This window comes from Triturus cristatus, chromosome 2_1 (genome assembly GCF_964204655.1).
Source record: "Triturus cristatus chromosome 2_1, aTriCri1.1, whole genome shotgun sequence".
In the NCBI taxonomy this organism is placed as follows: domain Eukaryota; kingdom Metazoa; phylum Chordata; class Amphibia; order Caudata; family Salamandridae; genus Triturus; species Triturus cristatus.
Genome location: NC_140581.1, coordinates 1,074,570,654 through 1,074,589,583, shown reverse-complemented (window position 1 = coordinate 1,074,589,583; position 18,930 = coordinate 1,074,570,654). Strand labels below are relative to the sequence as shown.

Below are 18,930 nucleotides of genomic sequence, written 5' to 3'. Positions count from 1 at the left end.
CTCGAGGTTGGCTTCGGCCATGGCTCGGAACTTGCGGGTCTGGTTTCGGAGGGTCAGGAGGTATCGGTAGACGTCAGGAGGGGCGCCTTGGGGCTTCGTCTCCCAGCCCTCCTTGACCAGGCTGAGCGGTCCGCGGACCGGGTGTCCGTACAATAGTTCAAACGGGCTGAACCCCAGGGACTTCTGCGGGACCTCCCGATAGGCAAACAGGAGGCACGGCAGCAGAACATCCCATCTCCGCCTGAGGGGCTCTTCCAGGCCCTGGATCATTCCCTTTAATGTTCTGTTGAACCGCTCAACCAGTCCGTTCCCCTGAGGGTGATAGGGGGTCGTGAACTTGTACGTGACCCCGCACTGCTGCCACAGGGACCGCATGTATCTGGAAATAAAGTTTGTGCCTCTGTCGCTCACCACTTCGCGGGGAAATCCCACTCGGGAGAAGATCCCCATTAAGGCCCGGCCTACCACGGGGGCCGTTATAGTTCTCAGCGGGACCGCCTCCGGGTACCTGGTGGCGTGGTCCACGAGGACCAGGATGAAGCGGTGGCCCAGGGCGGTCTGGGGGTCCAGGGGCCCCACGATATCGATTCCGACCCGTTCGAACGGGGTGCTGACGGCTGGAAAGGGCTGGAGGGGGGCCTTGACCCGACCCCCCGTCTTCCCGCTGGCTTGGCAGGTCTGGCAGGACCGGCAGTGGTTGTCCACGTCTCTCCGCATCCGGGGCCAGTAGAAGTGGTTCACCAGACGGCTGTACGTTTTGTCTTGCCCCAAGTGTCCGGCGAGGGGCACATCATGTGCCAGGTTGAGCAGGAACTCCCGGAAGCGGAGGGGGACCACCAACACTCGGCTGGCCCCGAGTTCTGCCACTTTTTGCTCACTGTATAGCAGGCCCTCGGCCCAGTAGACCCAGTGGGTGCCGGTCTGGTCCCCGTTGGCTTGGGCGGACGCTTGTTGGCGGACCCCTTCGAGAGTGGGGCAGGACTGCTGCTCTTGTTGGAACTGCTCCCGGGTGGGGCCCCCTTCGTGTCGCCATTGTGTCAGCTCTGGTAGGGCGCACGGGGAAGCCATCTCCTCGGGGGAGGATTCACTAGGTCCAGGGTCGGTGTCCGCCTCCCCCTCGCTGATGGCGGGAGGGGGTGCGAGCCCCTCGGGCTGGGCGGCCCCGGAGGCCGAGGAGGAGCGGGGGGCCCGGGCGGTCATGGACCGGCTGATGGCGCAGGCCCAGTCGGTTAGTCCCAGCATTCGGAGGTGCTCTCGCCGCTCTACTTGAGCCCAGGGGGAACTCTCCAAGTCGTTCCCCAGGAGGCAGTCGACGGGGGCGTCGTCGCGTACCGTCACCTTCAGCAGGCCCGTTACCCCTCCCCATTCGAAGGGGACCAGGGCCATCTGGCACAGGCTCTCGCTGTTGTCGGCCGTCCGGACGGGGCACAGCACATTCGGTAAGATCTGTTCGGGGGTCACCAGGTGGCAGCGGACAGCGGTGACACTGGCGCCGGTGTCACGAAGGGCTTCGGCCCGTTGTCCATTGACAGTGACCTGCTGCCGGTACTTCTGGGTGTTGCTTGGGATGGGGGTGCAGGGTACCATTTCTTGGCTACCCAGGCAGACCAGGGACATGGCTGCCGGCTCCCATTCAGTGGTCCCTCGGTCGAGGGTCTCCTCTTCCTCTTCTCCTTCTCCCAGGGCGGCGGCCGCCAGCTGTCGGGGCGGGGGCCCGCCGGCCTCGCTTCTTCGGTTCAGGGGGCATACCGGATCGCTGGCATAGTGTCCGGTTTGTTGGCAGCCGTAGCATGTTACTGGGGGCCGTGGTCCGGTCCTGGCTGCGGTGGCCCTCGAGGTGGGCTCCTGGGAGCCCCGGCGGGGGGGTCCCGGTTCCTGTTCGGCCCTCCCCCTCCACCGCGTTGGCGGGGAGGTCCGGTGGGGTTCCTCTGGTACTCCCCCATCGAGTTCCGGGGGACTCGGGTGTTGACCCATCGATCGGCCTCGACGGCGAGTTTTCGTGGGTCGGTCATCTTGCTGTCGAGGAGGTGTTGCCTTAGCTCCACGAAGCAATTATTGGAGAGATGTTCCCAAACAATGAGGTCGACCAGCTGCCCGTAGGTGGTGACTTTGCTACCCTTGATCCATCCTTCTAGGGCCCGGCTGAAAAAGTCCACATATTCCACCCAGGTCGTACCCGGGATCTTCTTGCAGTCTCTGAACCGCTGGCGGTACATTTCCGCGGTTAGCCCGTAGCGGGTGAGCAGGGCCTCCTTCATGTGGTCGTAGGAGGTCATCACCTCCTCTGGCAGCTGGAGCAGTGTGTCTCGACCTTCACTCAGGAACCGACCCCACAGGCCGGCGCCCCAGTCCTTTCGGGGCACCCGATGGGAGGTCATGACCACCTCGTATGCCTTGAACCATTGTTGGATGTCGTCATTCTTATAGTACTCCTTCGCGACATCTTTCGGGATATGTACCTTGGCCTCGGCAGGCGGTAGGGTGTCTCTATTACCGGGGGTGTCGGTCCCCCCGTTCTTTGCCTTGATTTCGAGCTCTTTGAGTCTTCGCTCGTGTTCAAGGGTCAGTCTTTTTTCCTCCAACTCTCGGTGCCGTCTCTTCTCTTCTATCTCCTCTTGTAGCCGTAGCTGCTCTAGGGCCAGTTTCTTTTCTGCCAGCTGGAGTTCGCCGTCCAGCCGCAGTCGTGCGAGCTCTAGCTCGTGGTTCCGGACCTTCTCCCGCTCTCGTATTTCTTCTTCGGAGAGGCCGGTTTCTAGGCTCTTTCTTCCTCCGGTTGCCGGGGTTAGTGCAGTTGATGTGGTCTCAGTCAGGGGCAAGGGACCCTCTTCCTGGGAGGGGCCCGCCCCGGCCTCCAGCCATGTCCTCAGAGCTTTCTGCATCTCCTCTTTGGTACCTAGGCCGGTGGTTGTAATGCCTTTGGCTTTGCAGAACTGTTTTAACTCTTTGTGCGTATATTCTTCCAGCCGTTCGGGCTGGAACTCCATTGTCGCGTTGTTTTCCTGGCTGCTCATGATTACTGTTCGTTTGGATGGGTAGCTAGTGGGTACTGGCTGGTACGTACTGCGTTCGGCTCGGATCCCGTCGCTGGCCACCAAATGTTGGAAGGCGGACCCCGAGGAGTCGGCGAGACCACCAAGGGGGGGGGGGCCCTCACACGGTACGAAGTAGCCGAGCGCTGCCGAGAAGTCTCCTGAGAGATCCTTCTCCTATCACGTACTAGCACAGTAACACCACCACACAGGACTCAAGGAGGTTGTCTCAAGACAAGCAATTCTTTATCAGCAATAAAAAGGTTACGAGGTCAATATTTACACGAGGGGATCGAGGGATCCACCAAAAGTCTCAGTGTCTCTTTGGAAGGGTAGGGGTAGCGGGACAGTCTTTAGCAGGGGTGCGGTACGAGGGTACCTGGGGCCCAGTTCTTATCCTCAAGCTGGGGGGCCTCCGGATCTCGGAGGGGTCGAGCCGCGACGGCGTCAGCAGGGCTCTGGCGATCAGTTCGTGGAGAGCCGCGATCAAATCAGCAGGGCTCTCAAGATGGTTTCTGCTCAGCTCGAGCCGCGACGTCGTCAGACGGGCTCCGAGGGAGGTTTCAGCGAGGTTGGGCCGCGACAGCGTCAGCAGGGCTCCGATGTTCCGGGTGGCTTCACAGTGTTCACAAGAAGGAGCCGCGACGCAGTCTGCAGGGCTCGTGATAGTCCAAACAAGAGTTCTTCTCCGTAGGGTCGGCCGCGATTCAATCAGCAGGGCTCTCGACTCCGGGATACAACTGCTGGTCTGTGGCGGGGTCGCCCCAGATATAGGTCTGGAGCCCTTTGATGTCCGGACCCAGGCGCCCGGTGGGGGCGGAGAGGCCGGGTGGAGGTGGCCAGACGCCCAGCAGGAGAGGCGCCAGGCCCACGAGAGTTGCAAGGCGATCACACCTGGAGAGGGGAGGACAGTTGGGGGTCCCATCGATACTGTCCTCCGCCGGGGGCTATGAATGGTTCCTGCAGCACCCCCTGGCCAGTTCGTGGTGCCTCGATGTCGGGGCTTTGCTGGGGTCGAGGCCGGGTTGAGCGGGGTTGCACTGGCTGGTGCGCAGTGTCACGTGGAGGCCAACAAGATGGCGGAGCCACGAGGGGTACGCGACCGCGTGCAGCTCCGGATGAGGGGTCTCGGTGCAGTTCAGAAGGGTGGCCCGTGCAGGCCGGGGCGGGGAACGGGCACAATCCACGGGGGTGCGGACCACGCCACGAGGCCGGGTCCAACAGCCAGCATTGGTAGAGATTTGTGAAATTTGTAACAGATAGCAGGGAAACAAGCACAGTGCCTCCAAGCCAAATTCTGTGAAACTGCGTAGTTAAAATTGGAATTTTGTTATTTGTGTTAAAATATTGACTCATCAAGCTTACCAATTGCCTCCAATAAGAGCTAATGTGACGATCACTGGGATCTTGCAGAGGTAGACACCAGGAGCTGCAGCTTATGTTCTTCCAGGTTGGCCCCGAGTTACGTTTCATCACTGTCTCCTAGAGGACAGACTCAAGGCAATCTGCATACCTACACACTGAGAGCGGCTTTGCTTAACGCCCGCTCTGCACCTTTGCAAACTTCAAACTTCAAAACAAGCTTTATTCGGTGCAAAATGTACCACCATAAAAGCATTCTAATCAGGAGTATAGGTTACAATATAAAAAGGGTAAAAATGTACAATTAAGTTAAAAACAAAAAGACATCATACTCAATCAATACAACAAAGTACAATACACATTTACATAATATGTAGTGCAAATAAGCAGGGTGCTGGGTGACCTATGTCAATTATATACAGAAAGTGCTATAATATATCCTGATATGAGGGACAGTGCAGAGTAAACAAGATGACCTGTATCATATAGATACAAAAGGTGCATTGTGGTACATAAAGTGCTTTGTGCTGTCATATGTCCCAATAGACAATACATGAAATAACTGGAAACACTCTTATGGCTTCTCTTGTAATGATGCTTCCAAATATGAGTGAATCTTTCTTCGGCTTATTGCCGTTGATATTAGTTAATTGGGATTGCTTTTTCATGAAACAAGACCCTAAGAGCATTATACATCTATACATACAAAGCACAAAAATCTACAACATTTAAAAAAAAAAACAAAAAAAAATGTATTATAAATATGAAATTATTGGATAAATTTGACCTTTTAAAACATTATATCGCAAAATAGATAAAAATTCATAGGAATAAAGCAATAGAAGAAAATAACCTGATAATTCCAGGCTAGCAGCATAACTTGTCACTCCAGAAGACTTTCCTTTATTGTTTTATTCCGCTTATTCCATGCGCAGCCTAAGAACTTTGCCACCCCACAGATCAAAGAAGGAGTGCCATCTGTTCTTAGAATTCGAAGGGCAACAGAATGTTTGGTTGTGCCAAGGTTTCGGCAGATTGGTTTTAGCCATCTGGCCCTTGCCAGTTTGTAAGCAGGGCAAGCAAAAAGAAAATGAGCTGTGCTTTCCTCCGGGGCAGGGCAACCTGGGCATGATTTTGCTAAAAACATCGAAGAATTCCATTTAGCTGTAAATGAATTGAGGGGTAGTGACCCTAACCTAAGTTGGATATAGAGGGTTCTATCTCTTGGGACCTGAATAAAGTCCATAAATGATTCGAGACAGCTGTATTGTTTGTGCAAGAAGAACTCCTCAGTTAGTTTTCCCATATGAGGATTCCTTAGCTCCCGGTCGCCTACCCAGTTCCAGTAAAGTAGTTTAAGCTCCTCTTTTGCCGGAGGGATCTGACTTGCCCATGCCCCGGATAGCCCAAGTTCCGTAATTTCTTGAGGTTAGCCAGCCATTTGACTTTGTTGCTTAGGTCGAGTGCAAGGACCTCTGAGAATGCTGCTGCATAGCCAGAGAGCTCCTGCGTCCGCCGTAGGCGTGCCCAGAAGAATAAAGGACGAGACCTGGCAATGTCACTAAAGGGGCGCCTGCCCATGTCACATAGAAGTGGTCTCAAGGGGGTGCTAATGGGGAGCGAAACTAACTCTCTGAGAAATGTATGTTCCGACTTGGAGATGTCATCAGTGTTATCAAACCCCCAGAGCTCGGCTCCATAAAGGGCCGAGCTCACTGCTTTGCTCTCGTAAACCGCGAGAGCAGGAGCGATCGGTTTGCTCGATGATGAACTTTGTGCTTTCCTGATGGCTACTCGCTTGTGGTTTAATAACATTTTATCCAGATGAGATCTCCAATTCATCTTGTCAGAGAGTCTAACCCCCAAATGATCAAAGGTTTTGACTCTCTCTAACTGGGTTCTGTCGAGAATAAGAGTGGGTCTAAACTTTTTGTGGGGGTTAAAGGCCATAAACTTAGTTTTTGCAGTGTTTATCATAAGACCACGATTTGTACAGAAGAGATGGAATCTGTCTAACAACTTCTGTAAACCAGCTGGAGTTTTGGAAATGAGAAGTGTGTCATCGGCAAAGAGGAGGGTCACGATTTTGTCCCCAGCCAGAGTGGGTGCGTCGGCAGGATCTCCTCCCAAAAAATCGACCACCCCATTCACGTACAGTGAGAATAGGGTGGGAGCCAGGACGCAACCCTGCCGGACCCCCCTACTAACTGTGATCCTATCGGTAACTAGGCCCTGTGAACCCCACCTTACACAAGCATAATTATCCCCGTGTAGACTAATCAGCAGATTTAAAGTTTGTGCTGGAATGCCCATTTCTGCTAAGACTGACCACAGTTTCCCCCTAGGAACCAAGTCAAACGCGGTCTTGAGGTCGATAAAGGCAAGATAGAGACTGCCCCTACCAATCACTACCACTTTCCAATACAGGAGGAGCAGCCTAAAAATGTGATCAATAGTCCCAGTGTTCCTTCTAAATCCCGCCTGATACTGGGAGATAATGCTACCATCATCAATCCAGTCCTGAATCCTATGGAGGATTACCCTGCCAACCACCTTCTGGATGACATCTATCAGGCTTATAGGCATAGGCAGAATATCTTTGACCTACTCACCGATGAACCTCTTGACCTCCTATTTATCACCGAAACCTAGTTATCAAGTGACTCCAGTCCGGAGATTGAGATTGCGCTCCCCGATGGATTTATAATCATTAGACTCGATCACAAGGGAGGTCGGGGTGGGGGTTTAGCTATTGCGATAACGAATGATTGGGATTGTCAATGGAATGTTCTTAATCAGTTTGCGGATGCAGAGGCTCTTGGCTTCTATATCAAAGCCTCCCCCCATTATTTTGTGGGTAGAGTCCTATTCTGTCGATCTCAGGGCCCGGCTGGCTCGTTCCTTGCAGCCCTGGATACTGCAACTACCCCATTGGTGCTACAATACTCCCAATTTTTAATTCTTGGTGATTTTAACATTCATGTTGACAATAGTGACCCCTGAGGCTTTGGAACTTCTCGACTCCTTAGACCAAGTATACCTTAAGCAATGGGTTGCTCATCCTACCCACCAAGGTGGGCATATACTGGATCTGGTTTGATCCAATCTGCTGATTTCGATTGAACCTCCCCTTTTCATGTGATTTAATCAGACCATTTTCTCATTAAATTCTCATGGTGTATCCTGCATAATCCATCTTATGGCAGTCAGACCTTTAGCTCTCAGGGAGCTGGTAATAGGATTAACCCTGTGATCTCTAAAGAAAAAAGTGGATACTATGAGGAGTGTATCACCCGTCGCCCAACAAATCCACTGAAATGTTTTCCATTGTTAAACACTTCAACTCCCCCAAGGCCGAGAGTCGAGCCATATCGGCCTCGCAAGATTGGTGCGAGGTATTGGCTGACCACTTCACGGATAAGATCAGACTTATCCAAGCTAACTTCAACACCACTAACCTTCAGAAGGAAGCAACTGCGCTCTCTAGCTCTAAGAACCCGGTCCCGCGATATGAATTTGAGACCCTTGAGGACATTTCTTTACAGGACTCTCAAGTGGCACTTAAGTCTCTTAAATCAGGCTCTCCTAGGGATCCTTGCCTGCCCGAGCTGCTTGCTGAGGCAGCTGGGATCATCAACCCGGCCTTTAATACACTTCTTAATTTGTCCTTATCCTCCGGCAAGGTTCCTGTGGCCTGGAAGCAGGCTATGATCATTCATCTTCTCAAGAAATAGTCTTTAGACCCCTCTATACCCTCCAACTACTGTCTTATCTCGCTTCTTCCGTCAGTGTCCAAAATTCCTGTAAAACAGGTCAATACTCAAGTGTCTGGCCTTGTTGAGAGATTTAAACTTCTCCACCCTGCTCAACCTGGCTTCCGAACCCAGCATAGCACGGAGTCAGCACTGGTCGAAATATCAGAAGCTATTCGGGAGTCCCTTGATGCAGGTTGTAGGGCTGCCCTGGTGTTGTTGGACCTCTCTGCGGCATACAATATGGTCCCCCATGCTCTAATACTGGCCCATCTTCGGACTCTCGGAGTAGATGGTCTAGCCTGAAGGTGGTGTGAATCATATTTGGCAGTTAGAGCCCAGCAAGTCTAGGCCCCTCCTTTTGCAGCCTCTCCCCAAGCTTTAAATACTGGGGCTCCTTAGGGCTCTATATTTAGCCCTCTTTTATTTAACATCTACATGACTCCACTTATTCAGTTAGCAGAAGATCTTAGGGCTAAAGTGATCTTGTATGCTGACGATACTCAGCTGCTGTTTTCCTGGGACAAGTACAGTGGGTCCAACGGCCCCCAGGCTAAAACCTGCTGTTTTTCATTGGTTGGCTGAAGCACAACTTAAATGCAACGTGGACAAAACAGAGATTCTCCTCTTTTGGAACTGCTCCTGGCAGCTCTGGCACTCCTTCTGACCAGATGAGTTCCCTCTACCCCCCCCCATGATGGTCCGGTAAAAAACCCTGGGCAGTTGGTTTGAGGATAAACTTTCTTTTGGTCCGCAGATTATCGGGCTCCTGTTTCAGCATTCTGACATCTCTCAAAAAGTTTCTCCCAATGCTCCCCATCTATGCTAGAAAAATGGTTATCCAAGCTTTGATAACCTCCGCATAGATTATGCCAATGCTCTCTATGTCGGTTTGCACGCTCACCTTCTTAACAAACCACAGGTGATCCAGAATGCTGCAGCCAGACTTTTGCTCAACCTTCCCAAGCAAGCAAATGTCAGTTCGCATCTTCACGATCTGCACTGGCTTCCAGTGCTTATGAGGGTGAAGTTCAAGGCCCTTGGGACGGTGCACTCTGCATTATATGGCCATGGCCCGGCCTACCGTCAATCCAGATTCGGTTCCTATTCCCCTGCCAGGCAGCTTCACTCTTCTAACAAACTTCTGGTTACTATCCAGAGGGCCCGCAAACGGAGATCCGGTGGCAGCTCTCTGGTCCATGTAGGGCCTGGAATCAGCTTCGGTCGGAGCTTTGTGCAGTCTGCTCCTCGAGTATTTTCAGGAAGAAACTGAACGCATTCCTCTTCAGATAATTCTTGGCAGAAGCTGTCAGTCTACTTCTTAGGCTCGCCCCGGGACAGTTCTCGGATTAGCCGCGTGCGGTATACATGCCATTAAAATAACATAATATATAAAAATTAAGGCACACTTTTAAACAAATTGTTATACAAAATTTTAGAAATGGGATTTCTGGCTGGCTAAGGCGTGCGCCTAAGCCAGGCAGAAACCACCACTCTAGTCAGGGCAAGGAAGTTACACGCCAAAGATAACCCCTGCTCACCCCCTTGGTAGCTTGGCAAGAGCAGTCAGGCTTATTCCGGAGGCAATGTGTAAAGCATTTGCGCACGCACACAGCAACAACATCCCAGGCCCACCACAAAAGAAACTCCACACAAGGTTATATATAAAAATAGCCTTTGTATTATCATAACACATTAGAATGGTAATCACACAATATACACTGTGCCAACTGGCACTGGGCAATATTTACAAGGGATTATGTACACATGACAGGGCCACATGGACCACTGTCAGAACCATCACAAAGTGAACTTAGTAAATGTAGAATTTAGCATAAACATAGAACACAACCAGTACTACTGGTAATCACTGCACTTAGCATCAGCCTGTAACATCAACTACATTAGGCTCAGTCTTACATTAGGCGCCAAACGCATTGTACGCCAACCTCATCAGCATAACCACATTATACAATTCTCTCACAAGTCTAAACACATTAAACTCCAACCTCCTAAGCATAACTCATCTTAGGGGATAACTCTCACTAGCATAAACCATTATATGCAAACCAACCTCATAATCATAACGCACATTTAGAGGTATCAACACAGGGTGCGTTATCGTACTACATACATTACATTTCCTAGCACCACATCATATTTAGCGCAAAAGTCACATTAGAAGTCTAACGCATTAGACACTAACATCCTAATCATAACTCACAGTAGGCATAATCATATGAACATACATCACATTAGGGCCTGGCGCCCTACACCTCTTACAACCCCCCCCCTGGCCAACTGGCCATCTCAAACAGGGGCTCAAATGCCCTATGTCCCAAGAGTCAGGGCTGCTGCTTAGGCAGCGAAGGTCAAGGGTGCGCCACTGCACAAAACCTAAACGTTGCAGCTGGCACTAAGTGCTGCGCAGCTGTGAATGTCAGGGGTAAAGGAGTGCATCTCACTCCTAACTCAGGCATGTCCCCCAAAGCAAAAGAAAGACCTAAACGGTGCAGCTGCCCACTACTTGCTGGGCAGCTGTGAAAGTCAAAATGTGGCATGGGCTCTCACTGGCCCTTGAAATAAATGTGCCAACCGTTGGAGCCATCAGGCTCTGAAAATAAACATGTCCCATGGAGCACACTGGCTCCTGAAATAATTAGGCCATAATCAAGAAAAAGAACTTGCCACCAAAATGTGGAGCGCACTGGCACTGTAAACATCTGCGGATATGGTGGAGTTAACACGGGCCCCTCTGGCCCTGTAAACAATAAGGTGTCCAGTTTGTAGGAGCCACGTGGGGCTCTGTACATAAGGTGAAGCGTAGGAGCCACTCAGGCTCTAGAAATTACTATGCCCTCAGGGGGCGCACTGGCCCCTGGAATAATTATGCCGAGCGGTGGAGCCACCGGGGCACTAAGACCAAGGATGCCCACTTCGTCGGGGCCACGTAGGTTTGGGAAACAGCTGGGCCCCACTGGAGCGCACTGGCGCTTTAATGGACACATGCCCACGAGGTTGGAGCGGCCCGCTGCCATCCAGGGCAGCTCTGAATGCGATCATAAAACTGGCACCGTGCCTTCCTCAGGCACCTACCTTCGCCCCCACGGAGCCCCCCCCCCCCCAGCCCTTCTTAACTCACCGGGCTGCTCTCGGGGGACTCCGCTCCGTTGCTGGCGATCTCTTCACAGTAGGTGTGGCGGGGGGCCAGGCACCGGCAATGTGCCTCATGCCCCTTCCGCCGGAATCAGGCTGCGGCGCTGGCGGGGCTCTCTCTCCTCACGGGAGCCCGCCTTCTTCCTGCGCTATCCTTCACCCGGTCCCCCATCTCGGGACCCGGGACTTCCAGAGTGGAGCACAGCGAGGCTCTAGGCTGCCGTTTCCTCCTTCCGGTCCTGCTGCGGCCCCGCCCCCATCACAGGCGGACTTGCCTGACTTCCGGGGCGGCCGCGGCGGGACCACAGCGGCAATTTTGGCGGCAGCAAAGTCGCGGGTGGGCACCCGCGCACATAAATAATGGCCAAGTCGCGGGGTGGGCACCCGCGCATTAATGATAAAAAAACAGCGGAACAAGAGCGGGGTGGGACACCGCGAGCCAGTAAAAATGGACAGTGCAGACACAGGGTGGGCACCTGCGTAATCAAATGAAAAATAAGCGGGGTGGGCACCCGCGCTCACCCGGAGGGGGAATCCCTACGCTGGGGATTCCCTCCAAAAGGGCTGCAGCACTTTGCTGTGCAGCCAACACGCTTCTCTGGGGGAAAACAAAAGAAAGACAGTCCAGCACTTCCAGGGCGCAAAAGGGCCGCCAAAGTCTCTGTAGGGTCCTAAAAGCAAGGCAGAAGGGTCCCAGGAAGAAGTCCTCCAGGCATCCAGGGGCTGGGCAGGGCCCAGGGAGGCAAGCCTTCCCCTGGGCCCCAGCAGCAGCACGCCCCTGGTAGTTTCAAGTCAAGAACAAGAACCCTTTCTTGGGGTCACAGCCCCTTCTTTTATACACACATTTCCCTTTGTGACACAGCACAGGTAAGGGGGGAACCAGATACAACTGGTTCAGGAGCACTTGAGCACTTTGTTTTGCTCAGCCCCTCTCTTCTATTCACAGGACTGGCCAGGGACATTAGACGCACCACAGGGGGGGGAGCCAGCATTGTGGAGGGAAGGCCCAGCCATATTCAGGTCCCAGGTGCAACTCCTCCCTCCCATCTACATGCAGATCTCTCCATTCCCCACCGGGCAGACTCACCCTGGCTACTGGAATTCCCCAGCCCTGTCACTCAAACTCCAGACAGGCAATTCACATCATACAGCACACAGACATGCCAACCTCTAGAAGTGGCACTTCTCCTATAGTTATAATAAATCCGTGCATATCATTGCGTAGCATTTATTCTCACGAGTTCGCACATACCAAACTCGCCCCTGCACTCCTCTCACATCAGGAACTACCATGGACACACATATCCCCCATGCATTCATATGGGAGGGCAGGCCAGTCTCACTACATGTAACACAGAGCGCACGCACTTTACACTGGGACACAGTGCTAAAGTGCCTAGAGGCCTAAAACTACTAACACTACATAGGGAAAAAGGCCAGGATCATTGCAAAAAGTTTAGGGGTGAACCTTCCAAAAGGGCGAGGTCCAACACAAAACATGATCAACTACCCATATGAAGTTTAGCATTTGGCCATATGTTTGAAACGAAGACGGCAGAAAGAATAACTTGCTCCAGCAGTCGTTTCAAATACAGACAAAGTGCCTGATTTAGCATGGCGGATGTCCTCTGTGCGATATTACCAGTGCATTATAGCCTATTGCACTTGTAATACGGCAGACAGGATATCATGTTTTGATAGCGTATAATGTCAGCCAAATCGAAATAAGGCCCTAAATGTCTACACTAAAAGTACAGTGGTCCTAAAATGCATCTACATTCATTTGACCCCATATCTGGATCAAAATGCTGACCCTGGTGGGAATTTCCTTTGACCACTGGTTCTAGTTCCTGAATTGTGGGTTTTGCACATCTTATGCACAGCTATTTAGACAATAAGTCCATTTGCAGCTTGAAACCGGCTCCTAATAGCTTTTATCTTTTTTATTGGTGTCAATTAATTCAAAATGGTATGTTTATTTAACAGTAAATGCTTGCTTATTTTTTTCTGCTGGACATTAGAATCTACTGTCCAAAAACCCATGTGCTGCAACTGGACCCAGTAGAAATTATTTAACTATCTGCTGTAGTGGAAAGCTAGATTCCCTTGTACCTTTCTGATGAACTGACTTTTCAGACAACATTTCTGACATATTGGACATAATATGTTTTGTGATAAATTTAGTAAGACAGTGAAATATGGCATAATAAATTATACCTTCTGCAGCTGCACCCTTCGGATTTAACAGAAACTGCTCCTGCATGCTTTATTTTTTCCATAGGAGGAGCCATCAAAGAATGGTCACACCCACACTCCTGGGTCGACGCCCCCGCGGGCTTTGAGCGCTTCCTCCATGCAGAGAAGAGGCCTGCCAGAAAATAAACACCCTCAAGGCGTCCGGTGCCCAGTATGCAAATTCCAGGTAAGAATAACGAATAATCACTGATTGTCCTTCCAACTTCAAAAAGTCACTCAGAGGTGAAACTGGACAAGACGTGCTTGACTTTGAAGAGAATGCTCAGATGATGTATCTCTTTCCGGTGTATGTCTCTCTATTCAACATCTAGGGCCACAGAAATCCCGCAAAGCAGTGCAGCAAGTAAAGTTGCTGTGCTGTGTTGCATGAATGGGAGAGAGCAGAACGGTGCGATATCAATCAAGATGTGGGGCTGTTCTGCTCTCTCCCTGCGCTGGTGCACTTTTAGCTGCAACATAGTGCAAAAACTATACTTTAAGGCATTTCCAACTTTGTATGTTTGCTGTAGAACAACATACATAGATAAAACAATAGGAGAAAAGAAAACATTTCTCTTTGTTACACTTGCCTCAGTGAGGCGCAGGTTTTTGGCACAAATCCCTCTCTACAATTCTTTGTTGTGAGAAGTTGGCCTGGCATATGCTGTTCCTAGTTATAGGGACACCTTGCACCAGTCCAATTCGACTCTTATAGATGATAGGTTTAAGACAACCTTTAAAGAAAGCTATCCTAGTGGTAGCTGTGGAGAGCAGCCTTCAGGCTAAGTCTTGAAGGAGTGTTAAGCTTATTGTTTTACCATAATAACCTCTTGAATAACCAAATGAAAGAGTAGCCCACACAGGTATATATATAAAATATATGTATTTATTCTAGACAGAATCCCACAGTCACTTTATGTGGCTAGTGGCAAAGTTACAATTCAAACAAGCATTTCTAAACACAATAAATAGCACAGAAATCAATGGGCCCCAGGGGGGGACCAAACCATATACTAAAATAGTGGTATAAGAACCACGACAATTCTACAGGCAATGCCTAGGGCATTCAGGATCGCTTGCCCCTTCAGAATCCACCCACAGTTAAGAGGAAGGGGACCCACGGGAGACGCGTGCAGTGCAAAGAGCTGTTATCGGATCGCAATGTTAGCCTATGGAGAATGTCGCGGTTGAATATTTAAAGTTTAAGGACACTTCTAGCAACAGTACAAAGTTAAGGCTTGAGACTTAAGGCTTTGGAGAGCCCACCACCACTGGAGTACCGAAGTACCACTGTTACCTGCCCCAGGGAATCCGGGTGCATAGGTCGATTCTGGTGTCGGGTCGCGGGCTGATTTTCTATGGAAAAGTAGTCCCAACTGCTGCTAGCTGAAAGCGTCGTTGAAGTCGTGAAGATTGAATTTGAAGAGAAGATAAAGATGAACCTGAAAGCAGAGGGGACAGAGTCTGGGTCACAGCAAAGTGACCAGGGAGCTCACAGGAAGGAGCTCGTGGATGTCGGGTGCTTCAGGTGTAGAAGGTACAGCTGGGCTCTGCAGTCACGGGCTCCGGGAGGCTTCAAGGAAGGCCAGCTTCTGGAGGGCGACTGTCCCACGTTGGCTGAGGGTTGCTGCGGTGTTAGTGTCCCGATTGGATCCACTAAGCATTGGCAACCGCAACCCATGCAAGATGAACAAAGCAGCTGCTGGTGCAGACCCACGAGGTCTGAGGGTGCTCACCTTTGCAGGGAGCACAGAGCAGGCCTGGAGCAACCAGGGGAACTCTTGGAAAGATAGGTTTTCCTCCGTCAGGGCCCACAAGTTGAGAGACAAGGGACCGCAGAGGGCAGCAAAATGGAGTGCGTAAAAGGGCTCCCACGGGCCACCGGAGCGGACTAGGGAGCTGAGCTTTGGCATGGATGCTACTTGAGGGTTGGCTCAGAAATGGGCCAAAGCACAACTTCCCCACTGGTCGGGGTCGTGTGCTATGCAAGAGGTGGCCGGGGTCTCGGGGTATGCAGGGATCTCGGCACCCACGTGGTCCACGGTGCTCAGGCTTGCTGGGCACGCTCACAGGACTCTGGGATGCACTGGAGACCCACCTCAAGGTTGATGGAAGGTGTCGAAGTTCATGAGAGCAGCGAAGTTCCAACCGGGTATCTTGCAGTCTTTTAGGTGCCTGCCAAGCAGGGGGATAACTCCTTTATCCCAAGGGAGATTTCTTCAGTCAGCTGGGCAGCAGCTCGTCGAAGGTCAGTTCTGTGAAGTTCTGGACGAATCTGAGGCTCTGGGGCAAAGTTATTCACATATATCCCCAAGATCAGGGGATGGCCCCAAATAGAGCCTACCAATCAGAGTAGAGGCGGGAAAGGGTGGCTACACCCACTCCCCTTTGTGTGTTTCCCACCTGGGCGAGGGGCAGGATGCTCCTGAACCGGTTCCAGGCGGTGTATGCAGAATTGGGGCTCTGCAGCTGCCTACGTGCAACTCTGAAAGGACTTTTGGTGCACCCACCCTGTTCCAATCCACATATCCTGTCTGGGGAGGTGCTGGCACCTCCCTGCCACAGGAGCCCTATTGTCCAGATGGCGAGGCTGGGGTTTTCCCCAGCAACAGCCAGCCAGAGTCGTGTAGGTGGCAGACAGTAGCCATTTTGTGGTACATGTGCACTTTTAAATTGGTGTCTAAATTCTACCGCTTTTCCCATATCACCCTCCTAGCAAGGGGGAATCGTACCCTCATGCCCATGGCTGGACTGGGGGTATGATTCCTTCATGTTTGACACCAAACACGATATGGTTCTGTGTAGCCATTCTCAAGTTACAGCGATGACGCGATTCACTTATAATGCGGTTAAGAGTATATGGTATGGCTACACTACAAACAACCCAGTAACGGTTTTACGAAGGTTGCAGAGAGGTCCTACTCACGTAGGGGTCCCCCCTCACACATACCTCAGCACCCAGCCCTGTAGAATTACCAGGGCCTGCCATAGGGGTGACCTATGAGAGTATATGTGTTGTAATGGTATGGGATATAGGGTACCTACATCCCTGTAAGGGGTGCTAGCACCACCTTACCCAGACTACAGTAGTGGTCTGGTGGTGTCAGTTTGGGTGGCTGTCCCAGGGTGGCACAATAAGTGCTGCAGCCCTGGTAGGCCTACTGGGGGACCCATGCCCTGGTACCTAGGGTACCATCTACAAGGGACTGGTAGGGCATGCCCAGCATCCAATTATGTTTGTACCTAGAGTACTCACAACAGTTTTAGGGAGAAAGCAGATAGGCTGGGGTCCTGGATAGCAGGATCCCAGCCAGACTAGTCAAAAACCACTCAAATACCAGGCAAAAAGTTGGGGGCAACCATTAGTCAGATTCCACTCTCCTACATTTGTAGATAGGGATTTGTGTCAAAACTCATGGGTGGTTGCATGCACTACCAATGGAATGCTCCCTTGACACAAAGTAACGCAAGGCAGTGTATTGGTGTGCGTTGCATTATTTGGGGTTACACTCAAACGCGAATCTGAATTTGCATTGGATTGTAAATCCCGGAGTATACTTAGCATCGGGTTAGCATTAAAAAAAGTAACACAAACCCAACGCTAAGTGTTGGTAAAGGTAGCAACCTCTACAACTGTATAACTGTAAATAACTTGTCTCTCAATCTGCAGTGTCAATGGATGAACACAATCTTTTTATATATGTCGAGGGGTAACCCGTTCCAGAGCAAGAGAAGAACACGCTGTGTTTCCTATGCTAGAGGAATCTTCAGTTTTGGATAAGGCAATGAAGTTACAAATGCAGCTTACACCTCAACGTGTATAATAAATTTGTGTTCATCTATTGGCACTACAGATTGAGAGACTAGTTACATACTGTTAGAAATCGGGGTCTCTATTTGTCAAGGGTTTGCACCTTTGTCCAAGTAGGGACCCTTCTTCCTAATCAGGGTAAGAGGGATACACTTAAAAAATAACCCTTGCTCACCCCCTTGGGAGCTTGGAACGAGCAGACAGGCTTATCTCAGAGGCAGTTTGTAAAGCATTTGTGAACACATACAGTAACACAGTGAAAACACTACAAATGGACACCACACCAGTTTAGAAAAATAAGTAATATTTATCTAAACCAAAACAAGATCAAAACGACAATAATCCACAATACAGTACTAAAAATATGATTCTTAAACAGTAGAAACAGTTCTTGTCCAAGAAAATGTGTGTTGCGATACTTTTACACAAAGTACCTTGGATGCGTCGAAAATGCAAGCAAAAAGCGTCCTAGGGAAGGTGATGCGTCAGTTCCTTACACTCAGGGAAGGTGATGCGTCTGTTCCTTGCTCCAGGGGCTTGCTCCGGGGGGAGGTGATGCGTCGGTTTCTTACTGCATCCTGCAACGATGCGACAGACTTGACGCTTTGATGCGATGCGTGACGATCCTGTACGATGCGATGCGTGAAGACCCAGGATGCGCTGCGATGATTTCAGCCATGTCCTCTCGATGTGTCAGATTTACCAAAACAGGGCCAGCGTCAGAATCGGTGATCTCGGACGTCAGAGATCGGTGCACAAGGTTCGTCGCACGGCTTACACTTCCGCCGTGAGCAGGCGCTGCGTCGATTCTTCGGCGGCGGTGATAAGTCGGAAAATTCTTCTTGCACTGCTGCGATGTGTCATAAACAGGTGATGTGTAGATTTTCACATTTATTGCAGTTTCCAGAACCAACATAACCTCCAGAGGTCCAGAACACTGGCAGACATCTCTCAGCAGGTCAGAACCCCCAGCAAAGGAGTTCAGGGGGCTGGGGGTGAAGTCTTTGTGTCACTGAGACTTCAGAACAGGAGGCAAGCTCTATTTCAAGCCCTTGTAGATCTTCTTAAAGCAGGGGACACAGTACACAGCAAAGTCCTGGTAGAAAGTAGCCATTGCAGGCCAACCCCAGACAGCAAACAGTACATGAGCAGCATTCTTCCTAAGTTTCTCCAGCTCTTCTCCTTGGCAAAGGTTCCTCTTGAGTCCCAGAATTGATCTAAAAGTCTGGGATCTGGGCCCCTCTTTTTATAATACAAAATCATTTGTTCTCAGGCAGAGAAGCTCTTTGCCCAGCCAAAACCAGTTCTGTCCTCTCTGGTGCAACTTCCTGGCAGGAGGTGGAGACAGCATTGTCTTAGGCAGACCAGGGCCACTCAGGTGTGAAAGAAATCTCCTCCCCCTACTCTGGATGCAGCCCAGGTCTATTCAGCCCAGCCCTGACTCACCCTGGAAAGGCAGGACACACCTAACCCCCCCAAGTGGCTGTCCGGTGGAGAATGCACATTTCCAGCCCCTGTCATTCCAAAGCCAGGCAGTCAATACACAACCTAGCAGAGGCACACTGAATGGTGAGGCAAAAAAATA

The 18,930-nt window shown here is 51.0% G+C and overlaps 1 protein-coding gene across 1 annotated transcript in view; it reads left to right on the top strand.

The window, feature by feature from the left end:
* The window catches only part of LOC146866377 (uncharacterized), a 185,526-nt gene that overhangs the window by 69,008 nt on the left and 97,588 nt on the right, over positions 1-18,930 (top strand). Inside the window, exon 5 of the mRNA XM_085640851.1 lies at positions 13,581-13,721. Coding sequence (XP_085496977.1) covers positions 13,581-13,721 — 141 coding nt within the window. The remainder of the gene's footprint in view (positions 1-13,580; positions 13,722-18,930) is intronic.